Source organism: Copidosoma floridanum, unplaced genomic scaffold (genome assembly GCF_036245765.1).
Source record: "Copidosoma floridanum isolate Cflo_tuat_1 unplaced genomic scaffold, Cflo_Japanese_pri ptg000030l, whole genome shotgun sequence".
In the NCBI taxonomy this organism is placed as follows: Eukaryota; Metazoa; Arthropoda; class Insecta; order Hymenoptera; family Encyrtidae; genus Copidosoma; species Copidosoma floridanum.
The window spans coordinates 10,628,653-10,646,855 of NW_028321907.1; the positions used below are offsets into that span (position 1 = coordinate 10,628,653).

At 38.3% G+C, this 18,203-nt stretch overlaps 4 protein-coding genes across 5 annotated transcripts in view; 1 reads left to right on the top strand and 3 right to left on the bottom strand.

Annotated features, from left to right (window-relative positions):
* LOC106639837 (paired box protein Pax-6) overlaps positions 1-5,543 on the bottom strand; it is a 127,608-nt gene extending 122,065 nt beyond the window's left edge. The window contains exon 1 of the mRNA XM_089596172.1: positions 5,461-5,543. The gene's annotated coding sequence lies outside the window, so the exon portion shown is untranslated. The remainder of the gene's footprint in view (positions 1-5,460) is intronic.
* Positions 5,544-10,273: 4,730 nt separating this feature from the next.
* Rbm13 (RNA-binding motif protein 13) lies at positions 10,274-11,993 on the top strand. Its single transcript, XM_014353718.2, has 8 exons — positions 10,274-10,465; positions 10,533-10,579; positions 10,647-10,790; positions 10,867-11,179; positions 11,265-11,360; positions 11,434-11,568; positions 11,634-11,705; positions 11,779-11,993. The coding sequence occupies exons 1-8, from the start codon at positions 10,451-10,453 to the stop codon at positions 11,920-11,922; spliced, it is 966 nt and encodes a 321-aa protein (XP_014209204.2). The 5' UTR covers positions 10,274-10,450; the 3' UTR covers positions 11,923-11,993.
* A 141-nt stretch (positions 11,994-12,134) lies between these two features.
* LOC106639836 (uncharacterized) lies at positions 12,135-14,578 on the bottom strand. The gene is made up of 3 exons (XM_014353630.2): positions 14,071-14,578; positions 13,144-13,456; positions 12,135-12,724 (listed from the first exon to the last, which is right to left on the bottom strand). Exons 1-3 carry the CDS (start codon positions 14,576-14,578, stop codon positions 12,283-12,285), a joined length of 1,263 nt encoding a protein of 420 aa, XP_014209116.2. The 3' UTR covers positions 12,135-12,282.
* On the bottom strand, positions 14,537-18,138 carry Ns2 (nucleostemin 2). Of its 2 annotated transcripts, XM_089597016.1 has the most exons (3): positions 17,980-18,138; positions 15,449-17,602; positions 14,537-15,347 (listed from the first exon to the last, which is right to left on the bottom strand). In XM_089597016.1, the coding sequence occupies exon 2, from the start codon at positions 17,594-17,596 to the stop codon at positions 15,452-15,454; it is 2,145 nt and encodes a 714-aa protein (XP_089453142.1). In that variant the 5' UTR covers positions 17,597-17,602; positions 17,980-18,138; the 3' UTR covers positions 14,537-15,347; positions 15,449-15,451. The 2 variants fall into 2 exon arrangements, with proteins under 2 accessions (XP_089453142.1, XP_014209198.2); XM_014353712.2 differs by lacking the exon at positions 14,537-15,347 and having other exon boundaries at positions 15,436-17,602.
* Positions 18,139-18,203: the final 65 nt, after the last annotated feature.

Here is an 18,203-nt window from a genome sequence, read left to right on the forward strand (position 1 = left end):
ACATGTCATCGTTAAATCCCTCCCCCAAATTCATCCCCACAGAGTACACGACCGCGCACGCACGCACCATCCTTCACCGTCATTCACCAGGACCTACTCCGGCGCTTCCACGTACAATAAACTCCGTGCCTCCGTGTACAATCGCGCGTATCCCGGAATCATTCGATTCACTGGCCATGTGCATCACCCTCAAAGAGCTTGAGGTCGCGGTTTTGCGCGCGAGCCCGTGCAGCCTCCTCGTCTCCTATACTCCTTCCGACCTTTTGCTCCTGTCGCCGATGCCATTCCATAGGTACATTATACACACCGTAGGATTACATTTTGGGTGTACGTATATATATATAATATATACCCTCTCGACTTTTTTCTTTTAACGCGCAATCACCGAGCCACTTGAACGAATGCACGCGCGCTTTGGGCAAATAGCCGGTGGATTTAAGGGTGTTTTGGTTTTTCTAAATGCACCCACCGGGGTACATACATATATATGTATACATCGATTAACACGCGAGTGCAAGTACGCGTTATAAAGTTTACTGAACAAGTGTACGCGTGCGTTGATTTGTTTTGGACCAAATAGATGGGACTACTGATGCGGGTCAAGGATACAGGGTGTACGTATACCTATACATGGTGCCTGCAGTACATTGAATATTAAACGATGCATAAATGATACCTTGTGTCGCGGTTGAGCACTTCGTTAAGCCGATGAATCAAAAAGTGTGCATCAATTGAGGATCGGGAATCGTTTTGTTTGAGGCTTTTGAGGTTCGATGACGCACAGGACAAAGTTAAATCATCATTAAAAACAAATCGTTTGTTGGATAATTGGAGATTCTATTAGTTGGAAAAATTGTTTACTCATTAACTATTTTGTAATTGAGTATTATTGGCTAGTATTTTAGTCCACAATTGTTAACATTTGAATAAAATAACGTGCTTATATTTTTATCAGTGCAAAAGAGAGGGAAATGCACAGTGGAAAAACACATTAACTTCCTTTCAGCGGCGTAGCAAAAGTACTATAGAGTTCCTCCCGATGAAATGCAAAAATAAAAGTGAAGAAAGCGCGACAAGGTACATATATATACACACATAACTTTGCGGGTGGAGCAGCGGCGGCCATTTTTACTGTCGCGTATACTTGTACGGTCCAGTGGCAACCAGCATCTGGCCTCTCTCCCGCTGCCGAGAAAAATTTTCAAGACCAAGAAGAAGAAGGAGGAAAAAAAAAAAAGAAAGAGGAAAGAAAAGAATGGACGTAGCGGCGAGAAAGACGCACACAGCATCAGCCGGGGGATTGAAAAGCGATTTTAATGTTGCGCCAGCCAAGTGCTTTCCGCCTTTTCGCGCCTCCACTGCGTATTTCTTTTCTCTCTCTTTTTTTTCCTTTTTCTTCCTCGGGAACCACTCCTTTTCTCACTACTCTCCGCACATAAAAGTGCACGCAAGAGGTGACCCTCTCCCCCCCCCCACATCCTTTTATACAATATTTCGCCCTTTATCGACGTTTGCCACCTCTCGCCTCCCCCTCGGCCATTCCGCAGCTATATACCTACCTACCGTAGCTGCTGCGCATTTTCGTAATCTTTTCTTTCCTCGCCCTTTTAATCTCCCCCCACCCTGTGTATACTTATTTTCCTTTCCAGAGCCGCGGCTTGATTCATCGGCAACCTTTAAACCATCTCGTTTTCAATTTCCCAACGCATTTGAGATCCCTTTTCCATACGTTTCTTCTCTCATGTGATATCCGACAAAAGTACATTTAATGAACAAAACAAACGGGCGGACGAATGGAAAACAATAAAGAGTTTGGAGAAGGGACGAGAAATCGGTCGGGAGAATTCGACGAGGTGGTCGAGCGTGCGTCGCATACTTAATAAATGCACGCGCGCGAGCGAGCGAGCAAGCGTGTGATTATCGTCCGAGCGAGTACACCTCGCTGGCTGCTCAAGAATATATATACCGTCCTTTTGCGCGTGTACCTACTCTTCCATATACATACAATTTTGTAAGTATACCTCGTGCGTACCGTATGTATATGTGTGATGTTCATGGTAAGTGTATATAATATATATGGGGTATGCACACGTAGATCCCAATCAGAGAGGAAAACCACTTTGGTGTGGTGCGAACGAGTGCAATAACGCGCGTGTGCCCATAGTGTATATACCTATACGCCACACGTTGTGTTTACACTTGCATGTTCAACAGAGGAAAATAAATTTAAAAAACAGAAAAGGACACGGGGTTTAAAAGCGTCTCTGGCGCTTGACTACCCCCCCCCCGGGGTGGTAACTCTTTGAATAATTTGTTTGTCCAAGCTACAGCGAGATACTTACTTATTTCTCGCCAACACGTTTTCGAAATGATTTTTCTCTTTTTGTGTCTATACTTACTTAAATGAATATATGTGTACGTGAGGGAAAAAAAGAAGAAAAACAAAAATAAACTCTTATTCTTTTTAGTTTTAACGCCGGTGAATATTGGGAGTACCTACATGGTTACTTATGGTAATTAACTATAACCCGAGAAGAGCGTGGAAACATCTATACTTTTCGATTTTGATATGAAATTGCGAGTATCGTATGTAAGGTGGAATAATATGCGAGAGGAAATGAAAAAATTCGTTCGACAGGTGCAATTTATTTGTGCGCAATTATATTAATTAGTTGATCGGTAGAGTGTCTACATCCGATTGATGGTATATGTGGTTCAGTTTTTTTTTTTTTTTTTTTTGCACCGCAACGACTCGTCTTTTAGTGATTTGTTTGTCGAAATTCGTCCCAAAAGACTTGACTCCTCGAGGGAATCGATTTCAGTGATTAAAAGTGCGGTAGTTGACAAGTCGGCTGTACTCGTTTCACCACGCGAATTTAAACGTGGTAAAAAAAAAATAAATAAACGTATTCCAGCTTTTAAAATTTAAAAAAAAAAAAACTGCGTTAAACTATCTGAATCATTGTCTTGAAAAGGGTTTGGATTTTCCGTCCAGAAGAATATAGGTTAATGAAATTTCTCAAAAAAATATACGTTATTATTTTCACACACTCACACTGCTATACTTGAATATTTTTTACCGTTTTTATGCAGTAAACAAATAGATGTTTTCTCTCCTAAAACCAACAAGGCACTCGTTGTAAAACAGTCGTATCTTGAAAAAAAAAAAAAAAAAAAAAAAAAAAGGTCCTTGTATTATTTACCTCCTTTTCGTATAGAAAGAAAATTGGAATGAAAGAAGAAGGGAGAAAGAAACTGTGCAAGCCAGTACGAGTATATTACACTCGAGCCTCGAGACGTTAAATAATGCGACTTGAGATTTATCGTAATACTTTTGATATAATGTTAGTGGTGAGCAGGAGGCCGTGCATCTCCGTCCCAACCCTCTATTCTTACACCATCTCACTTCCCGTATATAACGTACAGTATATTTATATATACCACGAGATAGACTTTTTCCGCAGTCGCAGGGCTAACTCTCGTAACTCACGCACAACTTTTGCCAAAACTTGGCCCCTTTGCCTCTGGCCATCCTCTCACTTTGGGCGCGATCTGCTTTTAAATTCGTCCGCACCCACCGTGACTTTTCCACTTTGGCGCCGATGTTTATCGTTCATTACTTGCACGAGCACCCGATGTAAAATAGCACACGTAAGACGACAAGGGTCGAGGAGAAGAGGCCTAACTTTGAAGTATCCAGCGACAGAATTTACGTTTTCATTTTTTTTTCTTCTCTTTTTCTCGAGATTTAAACATATCATTTGGTTTATCATTTACTTGATAAAAATTCGTTATGGGATTTTCCAATCATTAAATACTAGTAACTATATACCTATGAGTCAGAGATGGGCTGTTAAACGACAATTATTGTTTCGTTGCTTCGGATACGTCTTTATAACTCGTAAATTTCATTCAAATACTTACAACGTGAGGTTGACTTCTTTTTCTTACATACAACATATGATACCCGAGAGCGGAGAGATAAGTAGTATTCGTTTTATTGTTTGGGATAATTTAGTGTGACGATTACGCTTATTTCCTAATGTCACAGTAAAGCACTGACAGAATTTATATCGTACGTAGACGCACGTGAACTGCATGTATAAAATATAAGGTGTACACAACACAAACTCATGCCAAAGGGAAGCCTCGAAATAATTGCGTCGGAAGCTCGTTTCACGCAAGAGCTTCTGTTTCTGATTATTTTATGCGAAGCAAGACTCTTTAGACTCAGTTAGGTGAAATTCAAGCGCCAAGTTTCTCGCACACGTACCCAACCAAACGACTTGTTCTGCAGATTTCGATTAGTTAACACAGTCGCTTTTATTATATTATTTACTTATTTTTCGAAGCACATCTTGTACAAATAGTCACGGTAATTTTCACGATTAAATTTAAAAAGAATAACAAACAAAAACATGTACTATCGAGGGGAAAGGAGAAGAGAAAATTAACGCTACACGTGTCTCTACAGGATGGGTAATAATTAGCGATTTCGTTAAGTCGGAAAATAAAATAATCCATTTGCCAAATAAGGCGCAATAAGGTCGAAAATTAAACGAGTCCGGAGCAACCGAGCGCACGCCCAGAGGGAAAACATTTAGCGATGCAACCGCGAATTACTCTCTCGGGGGGATGCATTTATAATAAATCTGTCGTGCGCACTCTTCGCAATTTTAATTAGCAGAGGTTTCCGTAGATACGCTGCGAGTAACGCAGAGAGACTCGTACCATAATTTATGAGCTCTCTTGTGATACATCTACGCCTTACTATCGATTATTGATGTTTTTTAACCACCGTTAATGTTTCAGCGACCGATATGTTATTCAAAAAATGCAAGGAAAAATGAATCCCAAAGTATTTCAGTTATTTCCATGATAACTTTTTAGACAAGACTACAATTTACAGGAGTGGCATATTTTTAACAAAGTAAGTTTAGACTTTTTAAAAAACCGGTATTTTTACGTATGTGGAGCCTCAAGAAAAAAGGTTGAAAGTCTCATGATGATGTAATTTTTTGTAAAACACCAAAAATCTCTAATTTGTCGCTAAAACGGTTAGTCAATACTTACAACATGTATGTGGTGGATAAAAATTGAAAATTTCATCAAAATATAATTTTTTTTGAACCGCATAACTTAATCTACAATGTAATATATAAAAATTTAATTCAAAAATTTCAAATGTAAGGAAATTTTACTTTTACTAATACTCTTGGTTAACAAAGATGAACTTATCTTTCCCCTTATACTGCAATGCAGTATAAAAATAATTATTACGAACCTATACTTCTTATGTTAATTTTTGAAGTGTCTTTATATTTTTGAAAAATAACCGTAATTACATAATTAAGCTTTACAGCTGAATACAATTGAAAAGAGTAAAATCTACTTTGATAAGCATTTAACGCTTTTTGGTACAAAATTAGGTAGGCTATATTATATAAAGAAAGTACTTACCTTGGATAGGAAGTTGAACAGTTCATAGGTATAACTCTCATGTCTTTTGCATACAATTCCTTACAGTTTAAAAGTTTATAACTAAGCATAGTGCTCTTTTACATCAGTCCCTAAGTAAAATTACAGAATATTGAGTATTTTATTTTTAAAATTAAAATTGTTATAAAATAAACATATTTTAGAAAGATATACCTGTATCACCTTCAATAATTCAAAAATAAGTAATTTGTAATTGTTGTTGACAAGCCACGCAAATGACGTACAATGTAATCAGCCAATAAGAACAGTTTTTACAAGATCCAGCTATTATGATGAATATTTGATACTTGATAGCTCAATCCTCAAAAATTCAGGTCTGTCCATAACTAAGTAGAAAAATAAGTTGATACATGATTTATTTTCAATGCAGCTCCTTATTTTTAGTAATGTTACTTATATCTAAGCGTTTAGTTAGGTAATACGCATAGTTGCACAACATTGGGAGAGTATAGGTAAAGGACCTTTATCCAGATTGTCAACATAAGTGATTTCATCTTGACAGAATAAGTAGTATTTCTAGCCAATGGTCACAATGTATGTATGTGTTGGGATTTCTTTGCACACTGCGTACTGCGTAGACCCTTGACCAGGGTAGGTAGTGAGTAGTGAGTATTTTATCAAGTAGATGATAACATGATTGTGCAAAATTTGTGGATTGCAAGGGTGATAGTTTAAGGAGGTTATGAGAATGAAAATTTGATGACAAGAATCACGGGTCCATTGAGGAATTTAAAATGAAAAATGGTCGTGAAAACAAAACCATTGTAACGTTGCTAATTTTCAACTTTTAATTTTACAATCCTTGATCTGCAAAGATCTTTAATTACCTTTAAAACAAACGCTTTTTGAGTACAAAATAAGAATCTGTAATTTCTGTAATTTAACATATGAAGCACTCCCGAGTCCTAAGCAGGTTGTACCTAATCACGGCAACTTGAGCTCCCGAATTTCATGGAGGAGCTTTTTATCGAAAAATCAATCACTTAGTAAACGTATCTATTAATTAACAAATAAACAAAAAAAAGTTACGTTACGTACAATAATGTACCGCCTACAGTTATACCACCTACACCGAAGCCGCTTTTATGTAGTCGGTCAAGTTGACGCCTAACCCAACGCTGCACTAAAAAAGTCCTAAAACTCTCAGAAAATTCTCCGCCAGACAGTGCTAGTGGTAGAATTCACTATGCTAAGGTACACACACTAACACCCTAGGGCCTGTTCTTTCATTAGTTAATGGTAAAAGGTCAAAAGTATTGTAATTTTGTAAATATTTTCGATTTTATGAGCCATGTAAGGTATGTAGAACATTGATGGTTTTGGAGGTCAATTTTAAGGTAACAGATAAATGGTAAACTTGCCGCAAACAGCACAAACTACGTCAACTTTTTATTATCTATCTGTAAGATTAGTTGCGGCTGGTTTGTAATTATCAAAGTGACTTTGCTGTAAATAGCAATAGTTATTTGGATCAGCGCCATCTAGCGGTCTTTATTTTTTGGCCAAAAGTGGCTCCTAAAATTCTCAATCAGAGCATTCAGGATAAGAGCCATTTAGTCAATTATAAACCAGCCGCAACTCACGATGAAGCTATAAAATGGAAAAATAACAATACTTGTGTTTTTGGCGGCAAGTTAACAATCTATTTTCTACCAAAATTAGACCTCCTATGTATTTATACTTTTAAAGATAAATTTTTCAGTAAAAAATAGATTTTTAACTTGCCGCCAAAAACACATATATCGTTATTTTTTTATTTTATAGCTTCTTCATGAGTTGCGGCTGGTTTATAAGTAATTAAATGGCTCTAGGGCTAAGCTGCCTAAAGCTCTCCTTCAGAATTTCAGAAGCAATTTTTGGCCAAAAAAATCACTACCGCTAGATGGCGCTGATCCAAAATAATTATTACTTCTTATATTAGAGCCGTTTAATCAATTATAAACCAGCCGCAACGAATCTTATAGATATATAATAAAAAGTTAAAATTTTTGTGCTACTTGCGGCAAGTTTACAATATGTCTTTTACCTGTAAATAGACCCTGAAAAGTGTAAATATTCCACTTATCTTATACGGCTCATAAAATCTACCATATTTACAAAATTAAAATACTTTAGACCTTTAATCATTAACTCGCGGAAGCACTGCCCTTTAACTTTCTAGTTTAAATAAACAGCTAACTTATATAATATGTACATGCCAAGATTTGTGTTACAGAAATCTTGAACAATGATTAAATAGTTACGTAAAGTATTAAGTCCAAAAGAGACAACTGAAGAAAAAAAGTTTAAAAAAGAAGTTCAGTTGCACAGGAAGAGTCTCCTAAAAATGGAACATTGGATCTCACATAATTTAAATTGCTTTACAATTTATCTTTTACCTAAAAATCGACCTCCAAAGCTATCAATATTCTACTTATCTTATATGGCTCATAAAATCGACAATATTTATAAAATTACAATACTCTTGACCTTTTACCATTAACTAATGAAAGAACAGCCCTTTAACTTTATAGTTCCAATAAACAGTTAACTTATATAATATGTACATAACAAAATTTGTGTTACAGAAATCGTAAATCACGATCAAATATACACGTAAATTAATCAGTCGAAAAGAGACAACTGAAGAAAAAAGGTCTTAAAAAGAAGCAGCCACACGAAGAGTCTCCTAGGAATGGAGCATCGGATCTCACTAATTGAAAAATACATTTATTACAGAGATGTAAATTTTAAGTGTTATAAGTAAACAAAGAACCCAACCTTCTGTGATCAAGTGAGATCCAATGCTCCATTCTTGTATGAGACTTTTCGTGTGACTGTGCTTTTTTTTCAGGCCTTTTTTCTTCGGTTGTCTCTTTAATGGACTGATTAATTTGTGCTTACATGAGTTAATGGTAAAAAGCCAAGAGTATTGTAATTTTGTAAATATTGTCGATTTTATGAGCCATATAAGATATGTAGAATATTGATGTAGAAACTTGCCGCATGTAGCATTAAAAATGTTAACTATTTATCGTCTATTTATAAGATTATTTGCGGCTGGTTTATAATTGATTAAACGGCTCTAATATAAGAAGTAATAATTATTTTGGATCAGCGCCATCTAGCGGTAGTGATTTTTTTGGCCAAAAATTGCTTCTGAAATTCTGAAGGAGAGCTTTAGGCAGCTTAGCCCTAGAGCCATTTAATTACTTATAAACCAGCCGCAACTCATGATGAAGCTATAAAATGAAAAAATAACAATACTTGTGTTTTTGGCGGCAAGTTAACAATCTATTTTCTACCAAAATTAGACCTCCTATGTATTTATACTTTTAAAGATAAATTTTTCAGTAAAAAATAGATTTTTAACTTGCCGCCAAAAACACAAGTATTGTTATTTTTCCATTTTATAGCTTCATCGTGAGTTGCGGCTGGTTTATAATTGACTAAATGGCTCTTATCCTGAATGCTCTGATTGAGAATTTTAGGAGCCACTTTTGGCCAAAAAATAAAGACCGCTAGATGGCGCTGATCCAAATAACTATTGCTATTTACAGCAAAGTCACTTTGATAATTACAAACCAGCCGCAACTAATCTTACAGATAGATAATAAAAAGTTGACGTAGTTTGTGCTGTTTGCGGCAAGTTTACAATCTATTTTTTACTCAAAAGTCGACCTCTAAAAATAGAGATATTCAAATGGTTTAATAAAATCGACCATATGGCATTACTTAGTAGTAATTACTTTAATTACTACACATAACTTTACGTACATGTTACACCGTGCTCTCTTTACCAGAATGATAAAATTAGAGGCTGTAAAGTTACGTATTAAAATTTCATCGCTGTTGACTGTCGTCTGCTATTTTAACTGGCCAGATTACGGAACAGAGCGCCAGTTAATTCAAGGTAGTTGACTTACCGACCTGATGGTAGTGTAGAGCGCAACCTTAAATTACTTGTTGGTGACGATTGCGGAAAACACCCATTGTGTGTATGTCGAAGCACGCAATTATTTAGACCCCAGACCCAGACCCCAGACGTCGACGTCTTTAATTCATTTTCTTTAATATTCATTTATTGGCGTCGTATAGAATGTACAAATGCCAGTACACTACTGGATACATTTAATGATATTTACATATATTTTATACATACAATACATTGGTTTGAATATAAGGAAATTATTGAAACATTCGGGCGCTTAGAATACTAATGTTGCGCTTAACATCATAAAAATACAACGTCAACATGTACGTCAAATTGCATTTGGATCTAGCGCCATCTAGCGTTGCAAATTTGGCTGGTCTGGTCGGTAGACAGTTAACACGAGATAAGAGAGAGACCTGCAGTTCGAGCGAGTCAGCCAACCGTCGGTACATCAACAAAAACATTGGCCCTGCTGTACCGACAGTTGACTGATGCCACTGGCCGACGACTCCGACGAGCTTTGGGGGTCTATATACTCTATTATTTGCGTCTATATTCGCGGCGATGCATGTGTGGGTAACATTTTTGTTACATTTAGTTTTTAGTATTTTTAGTACGCAATGCATACTATGCATGTGACCATCAATCCCGCACCGTAGTGCGTATTTCGAAGCACGCAATTAGACCCTTCACGTCGGCGATTTTTGACCAACTATAGTATATCTGTATATATCTAGTGATTTACTTCTGCCGTAAATCCCTAGAATCTAGGGACTTTTTCAAGACGGTTCCCCTAGAAAATAGTTTGCGTCAGCTCGCAAAATCCGTAACGCTAGATGGCGCTGTTCGCTTGGGACACTGGGATATCGAACTATACATAAACATATTATTTATTCGACAATCACATAACCTCTCAACTAGCGGAAGGATTCCAAAGGTGCATTGAATATCACGTGCATCGATTAATTGTGACTTTTGAGACGTGTATTCGTGTTGTGATGATAATAAATTAGTTGAAGTTCTTTTTGTAACCCAAAAATGCAGCACGACGACGTAAGTGTGTTTATAATTGAGATACAGCCTTTTTATTACTCTTTTCACAACATTAATTATCTTACAGGTCGTATGGAGTGTTATCAACAAATCATTTTGTTCGTTTAAAGTCAAGTAAGTGTACTCTGATTCAATGAATTAATTTATCAGCTTTATTATTAAATTTTAATTTATATTGCAGCACAAAAACACAAAGATTCTGTAAAAATGAATACAACCTGACAGGTTTGTGCAGCAGAGCATCATGCCCTTTGGCAAACAGTCAGTATGCAACAATCAGAGAAGAGAGTGGCATTATTTATCTGTATATGAGAACAGCTGAGAGGTAACTTTTTAATATAGTTTCATAAAATAAAGTTGATCAAGGTTTAACTCAAGTAACTTTTCCCGTTATACATCAGAATTCACTTTCCAAAAAATGCATGGGAAAAAGTTAAGTTATCTCGTAATTTTGAAAAAGCAATACACCAAATCAATGAGAATTTACTGTACTGGCCATCATTCATTAAAGCAAAATGCAAACAGAGGTTCATCAAAGTTACTCAGTATTTAATCAGAATGAGAAAGTTAAAGCTTAGACGTCAGAAGAAACTTGTACCAATACAAAGAAAAATTGAAAGAAGAGAAACACGTAGGGAAGAAAAAGCTCTTATTGCCGCCAAACTTGACACTAATATAGAAAAGCAGTTGATGGAGAGGTTGAAAAAAGGAGTGGTGAATATTCCTTGCATCTGTTGGAATGAATGTAAGCATTTTATATAAAGTAAGCACTATTAAGTTGGATTTTTTTTTTTTTCAGTACAAAGATATTTACAACTTTCCACAAAAAGTCTTTGACAAAGCAGTCGAAGCTGTTGAGGTTGAAGGTGAAAGCGAGGAAGAAGAAAGTGAAGAAGTAAGTTCTTGATCTAAAAAACAATTTAACAAAAAAATTTCAATTTATACCATAATTTAATGAAAAACTGTAGGAAACAGAAAAAGAAATCGAAAGAGAAGTGGAAGAGGAGTTGGAGGCTGATGAAGAAGCTGAAACTGGGGCTCATCAATTTATTGCAGCTGATAGCAATGAAGAAGATAGCGATGACGACGAAATGGAATACAATGTATGGTTATTATATGTGTTCCATTTACATTTCATAAACATGTGTCTAATAAAAATATGTTACAGGATGATAGTGATTCTGGTGTTAGGGAAGAAACTGACGTATCTTCTAATTTTGAGTCTGAAGATGAGATCGAGGTGCGTTTATTGATACCCAATAAAACAAATAGCTATAAGCTTCTTGCTCATTTATACTTTTGTTATTTTTCAGGATACTGTGCCATCAAGTAATAAGAGTAAAATTGCCAAGCCTAAAGTAACCAAGAAATTGAGGAAACGACCTAAGGTTACAGTTGAATATGACGAAATAGAAAACGAATTGGAAGAGGAGAGACGAGTGGAAAGTGTAAGATAGATACATTATACAATACAAACTTTTAATTAATTTTCCAATAAATTGTTGAAAAAAAAAAATTATTCATCATTGCTTGCACTCGTTTATTTTTCAAAATAAAATATATATTTGAACATTTCAACAGTCGTAAGGAACTACAATATTTTTTTTTATCTTCATTATTGATAACATAAAATACATGAATTCATAATCAAATACTTTCTTAACTATTTTTCGTTGAATACACTCATTGTATACGTAGAAACATAGGTACATTCTTATACAAAAATCATCAAATTTGTTTTTTTACACGTTTTACGTCGAAATTAATATAAAATATGGAAATACTGTTTGCAAAGGAGCTAAAAGCAAAAAAATGCGTCACATCCAGCCCTGTTCGATGTAGGTGAGTACAATTTGATACCATTTGTCAAGACCGAGTTTATTGATTTGACTGCAGAGCACGACTTCCTCGAGCTGGCTGGGATCGTAGGTGCGCTTATCGATCTCGGCGGTAAAAAACTTGATCGCCAAAATGTTGTGGAAAAACTCCAGTCTCGCGTCTATTTTGATCTGCCTGTTGAAAGACTCCCTCGTGAAGAGACTCGCGTCGCATCGGAGCTTCTTGAGAGTCGCCACGAAAGTATCGTAGTAAAGATCGAGGAGCTCGTTAAAGTGTCCGGTTATGACCTCGTGCGTCGTACTGGTGCATAAGAAATACGGTAGATCCCTGAGCGGGCTGTTGTAGACGTAGTTCTGGAAATCGAGAAACTTGACGTCGACGACCTTTGCTCCTTCCTTTTTGAAGAGCACGTTGTTCGTCCTTGAAAAATTAATGGAAATTTCAAGATGATAATGACACAAGGTTCGATTTAACGCACAAACAGTGATAAAACGCTTCATGCGCGGGCAAAGGTGGTGGAGTTTGTGTAAAAATGTTATTTGTGGCATGTGATGCCGAGGGAGCAAAATCTCGTCTGGGAGATAAAAAGAATATAGCAATTAAACATGCGATTAAACTAATTGAAAAAAATTTTGTTTTTTTCATGTAGGGATTCTCGATTCTTGTTTTAAACTACTTTTTAGATAAAAATACTTATCGGGAATCACTAAATTCTCCCTCAATTTCGTGGTCGAAACAAAAAAACAAAGAAAAAAAAGTCTTATAGACTCGTGGTCCTCGTCTTCGAGAGATAACGATAACTGTTACAATCCGAGACATTGTAAAAAAATATGTCCTACCAAACGTCGAGATGAGTGAAACTCAACCAAGGCTCCTGGGCTACGTACTCGATGGCCTCGCGCTGACCCTCGGAGCCACCCAGGAATTTCAAAATCAACTCCCGTAGGCGGGCTAAGCGCTCGTCGGCGAACATCATGTCCAGTAGCAACTGAACAAGGTCAAAGTCCTCTTTGGCCTTGTAGGGTACCGGCACCGCGTGAGCGCGAGCCTCATTGTTGAAGAAATCCGGCCGGTGTTGTTTGCACGCGACGTTGTACGCGTGAAAGCTCGCCAAAGTTTCGATCGTCGCTCTCGTGTGCTCCAGGTCGAGACCTACGGGAAGTTCCGTTAATCATGCGTTGATGCAAATTTTTTTTTTCCTTGAAACAAAAAGCACTAAAATTATCAATTTAAAGTTTTTTTTATTAAGTATTATCCGTCAATCCAAATGAAAGAACTTTTTTTTTCTGGAATATTCAGCTTATGATAAAAATTTTATCTACACCACAATTCGTACAAAATTGTTTGTGTGTAGTATATATATATATTAGGTAATGTCTAATTAACGTTTTACATCGTTATAAAAGATGGTACTTTTTCGGAATTCCCCCCCCCCCCCCAAAGAAAAAATTATGGTTGTTTTGCGTGAATCCCTTTAGTATCAGCAGTAAATGAACCTCCAACATGAATTATGATACTTATAGAAATTGACCGAAGGGGATGAAAACTCTTTATACACCTAGCCGTATCACACTCTATTTTTATGAGTTTAAATGTTTATTACTTGTTTGTTAAATTTTATTGACATTAATTTTATCATCGGTTTAAAAGAATTCCGAAAAAGTATACCTTCGGAAAAAAACATTGTGTTACTAAAAAAAAAAACAAAAAAAACTCGCGTATAAAAATCCTCGCCACGCAAAAGCCCGAAACACGTATGCATGTACCTTCGATCTTGTTGCCGGTGTAGTATCCCTTGCTCTGCAGATTGTCCATGAGCACGACCACCCCCTCGTCGACCCTCTCGATTTTCGGATCCACCGAGAGCCGGAAGCCGAAAAACTCGGGCGCCACCTCGAGCGGCGGCTCGTTCGCGCGGTCCGCAAGCTCCTTCAAAACGGGCACGAGCTTGTCGTAAAAGAATATCTCCTTTTTGAAGAACAACTTAAAGTCGAAGACATCCTGGATCACCTCGTCGTAGGGATAGAGCTTGGCGACTAGGTGCAGCTCTTCCTCGTCATCCTCTTGTCCTCCGATGACGTTGACGCGCGCGTCGAGCTTGTAAATCGAGCAGGCAAAGTTCTCGCCGGGCGGCAGAAGCGACGACTGCTGGACGCCGAGCACTTGGACGCGCTCGCCCAGCCTCGGCCGCAGCATTAACTGTAAATCCTCGCGGCCGATTTCACGCTTGTCGACGCCGCTCTTGCTCGCGTTGCTGCTACAGCTACCCGTCATTCTATTTTTTGTTGTTGTTGTTTTTCTAAGTATTTCTTACCCTGCACCGCACCACCGATGATTGGGCGCTGGACCGTGGACACTTACTCGGTCGACTTGATTGTTGATAAATATTGTTGCAAAACGATGGCACCGCGAGGATAATTGACAGCGCCGCTCACAGTTTTCTCATCGATCGGAGATTGTAGGGAAAAATTCCAGGGGACCCGACTTTTCGCGATTTTCAAATCGGCCGCAGCATCCAAGCGCGAACAAAGTATCGGGTCGGCACGCCCGTTATAAACTGCTTGCGCTCGGTGAAACGGTGTTTAGAGAAAAAGAGAACGAACTGCAGAGAAACAAGTATTCTACAAAGAGAAGGAGAGAGAGGGAATACATACGTATATCTTGCCTGTGGATAAGAGAAATGCAGAGACGCGAGGAGGAGAAAAGGGGGAGGCAGGGGCACTGCACGAGAAAAGATGCATATAAGTACTCGGCTCTCTGTCCACATAGACTGATGACTGAGACTGATTAACTTGCCAAAGTACTTATGTATAGAGCCTGTCTTCTTCTCATGGAACTCGCTAAGGTCACTCGCATGCGTATCGGACTTGCTTGTAGTTTTTCAGTTTTTTAATTATAGGTACATGTACATTTTTGTCCTAATCGTTTCTAAAATTTGTTTTCCTTTGCGTCAAACGTGCAATTCTGATGAGGGGGATGTTTCTCACGATAGAAAAGTCATGGCAGACCTTTGAAACATGAGGTGAAATTCAGTTGAACTTAACTGCGCGTGAGTATACATGTTGAAATGAAATTGGTAAAGAGGACAAAAATAACTAATCATTGAAATTTGAAAAAAAAAAAGCCAGCAATATGGTGCGATACCTTTTATTTTCTCTTAACTTTAGGAATCTTGCGATTTCTATTTCGATTTTTGACATTGCTCACTTCGTAGAAGTTGCTACCGATCTTCTTCCTCTTGGCTGCTCGTTCCATGGCTCTTCTCCGCTTGGCAGTTAACTTGACGTCTTTCTTCAAGTCTGTCACTGTAAACGCGCCACTGGCAGTCTTCGCCTTTGAAGCCTCGGTTTCACTGTCGCTCGAGTCCATTGACTCATCTTCCGGCACATCGTAGGCGCTCTGGAATAGTGTGTCTTTCTCGAGTGGCAAACTGATTTCAGCGTCGGAAACATCGTTGTTCTGCTCTGACTCGCTATCCTTTACCACGGATTCCTCGTTTTTGCTGTCGTCAAGCGCAGAAGTACCATTTTCGGATACCACGGACTCGTTGTTTTCCGTCTGCGCAGTTTCATTGCTTTCATCTTCGTCATCGTCTTCGGACAAATCGGAGTCTGGAGCGATCGATGTGCAACGGCTGGCAGCTCTGCTGTCAGTGTCGCAGATGCTCACATCCGGCGTTTCATCGGTTCTCATATCTTCTTTCGAGTACGGCAATCCCACTCGGATTTTTCTGAAATCTTGTGCTACACCTATTGCAGGCACTTCTGGTTTTTTTGGGGGCTCTTCACCGATTTGGCCATTTGGTTCTATCGCGGCTGAAGAATCATCAGCAGCATTGGATTCGTTCAAAGGTGCTTTTGGAAGGGGCTCTTCGTATCCCGCAGGTACAACGAAGAAGGGCAATTTTCCGCGCTGCCAATCGTTCAGTACCATTCGCGCAACCTGACTGATATCGGGTTCTCCCTTTTTCAACAGTTTACCCGTTCTTTTTGCCAATTTTTCCAAAAAGTCAACGTGGTCATTCCACTGCTCAATTTTGTAAGTTTTACTGATATACTCGGGCTTGACTCTCCCAAGAACCGGCTCTATGTAATCTTCCGGAGCATTAATACGTTCTATTCTGACGACACCTTTGAGTACTTTTTCCGTATCTGTCTCAGCTGAAGGATAAACTACACCAGGACAATCAATCAGGTATATTCTTCTCATGAGTGTCACGTACTGCCAGACTTTTGTTTCTCCCGCAACTGGGGCTACTTTGCAAACTTTCTTGGATCTTAGTGTATTGATGATTGAACTTTTGCCGGTGTTTGGATATCCAATCAACCCAACGCTGATTTGTTTGCTGTTTTCGTGTAACTTTGCAAACTGACGAAGCAGGTTTATCAATGAGCCCTTACCGAACGGGTGAGTTAGGGAAGCGTGGAATGCAACAGTTGGGTACTCAGAACTGAGTATTGCAACCCACCTCTGTGTTACCCACGTCGGTACAAGATCAACTTTGTTTAACACGAATATCAAGTGTTTGTGAGCTTTCTCATTCTTCAGGTACTTCTCCACGGGAGGTGAACGAGTGCCCATTGGATCTCTAGCATCCAGGACTTGCAGTACAACATCGGAGGAGTCAATGACCTTGTACAGTTCATTCCAAATTCTCTTACTTAAACCAGCACCCATGACCCAGTCTCTCTGCGCATCTCTGATTCCCTCATCTGGTCTAATCATGTCGTGGTCCTTGGTGTCTTTTTCTTTGTCATAGACTTCCATATGTTCCTCTGCTTTTTGGGTTAGCTCATCGTACGAAGATACCGTGATGTTGGGCCGCTTCCTCTGCTTTTTTGGACCAAAAACTTTGTCATAATTTTCTATCTCCAAAATGTGCACCCTTTCGTTTTGAGCTTTCTCTTGTAACAGGGTCACAGGCAGCGTAGAGGGTTTCATGATAACCTGATAGGGATCCTTTTTCACAGCCCCCAATTCCTTCTGGAACTTCTGCAGTGCATTCTGCGAGATCACTCTTGAGTTACCGAACCATCTGGGTGAGGGTTCAACCCTGGCCATCGTGCCCGACTTGTGCCATCCTTGAAAAGGTGCTGGTGTGAGAATTTCTCCAGATTTGTTGCGCTTTGCCTTTGAATTGCGATACATCTGCAATCTCTTGATTGTTCCCTTTGTCCTGGGTTTGGCGACACCCTTGAGACCTTCCAACTTTCTTTCTGGATTCATACTGTGGCCAGAGCGATTGAAGCCCTGCTTCCGAGGGGCTTTCACAGCCGAGTGTGTTTTTGCCATTTTGAGCTGAAATAAAATTGACGATATTAGTGGCAACGAAATTGTTGTTATACCATTAAAAATGTTATGTAAATTGTATATTTAAGTAAAAATAGGAAAAGTCTCAAATTATCCTTATTTAACGCTGATATTGTTCTAAATCTTTATGGCGACTGAGATTCCAAAGAAAATCAATAGTCTCATCTCATTAAATAATCATGCAAAACGAATCAAAGATCGATTGACATTGAAATTGAATTAAAATAACAAATCTGACTCTATGTAATATATCTTGTGTACAGCATGTGTCTATTATAAACATACACAGTTTGAGCCGAAAATAAATCATCAATGATACTTTGAGCTAAGGTAAATAATTTTGAAAGTGCATATACATGACTTACCTGTTGTTATCGCCAATCTTTTAAAAATCGCTGTGTCTATTCGCACCAAATCCACGTAATTACGTGGATATAAGGTTAGGAATTTTAAAGAAAAACGCTACTTTTTCAAATGAAGTATGTCCACGTAAAGTGAAGTTCGCAGTGTCTACTAGACACGTGCGCCTTTGCAACGCAACGTGAAGTCAGCAGCGGAACTCCAAAATAATGTCGGAAAAATCGTGACA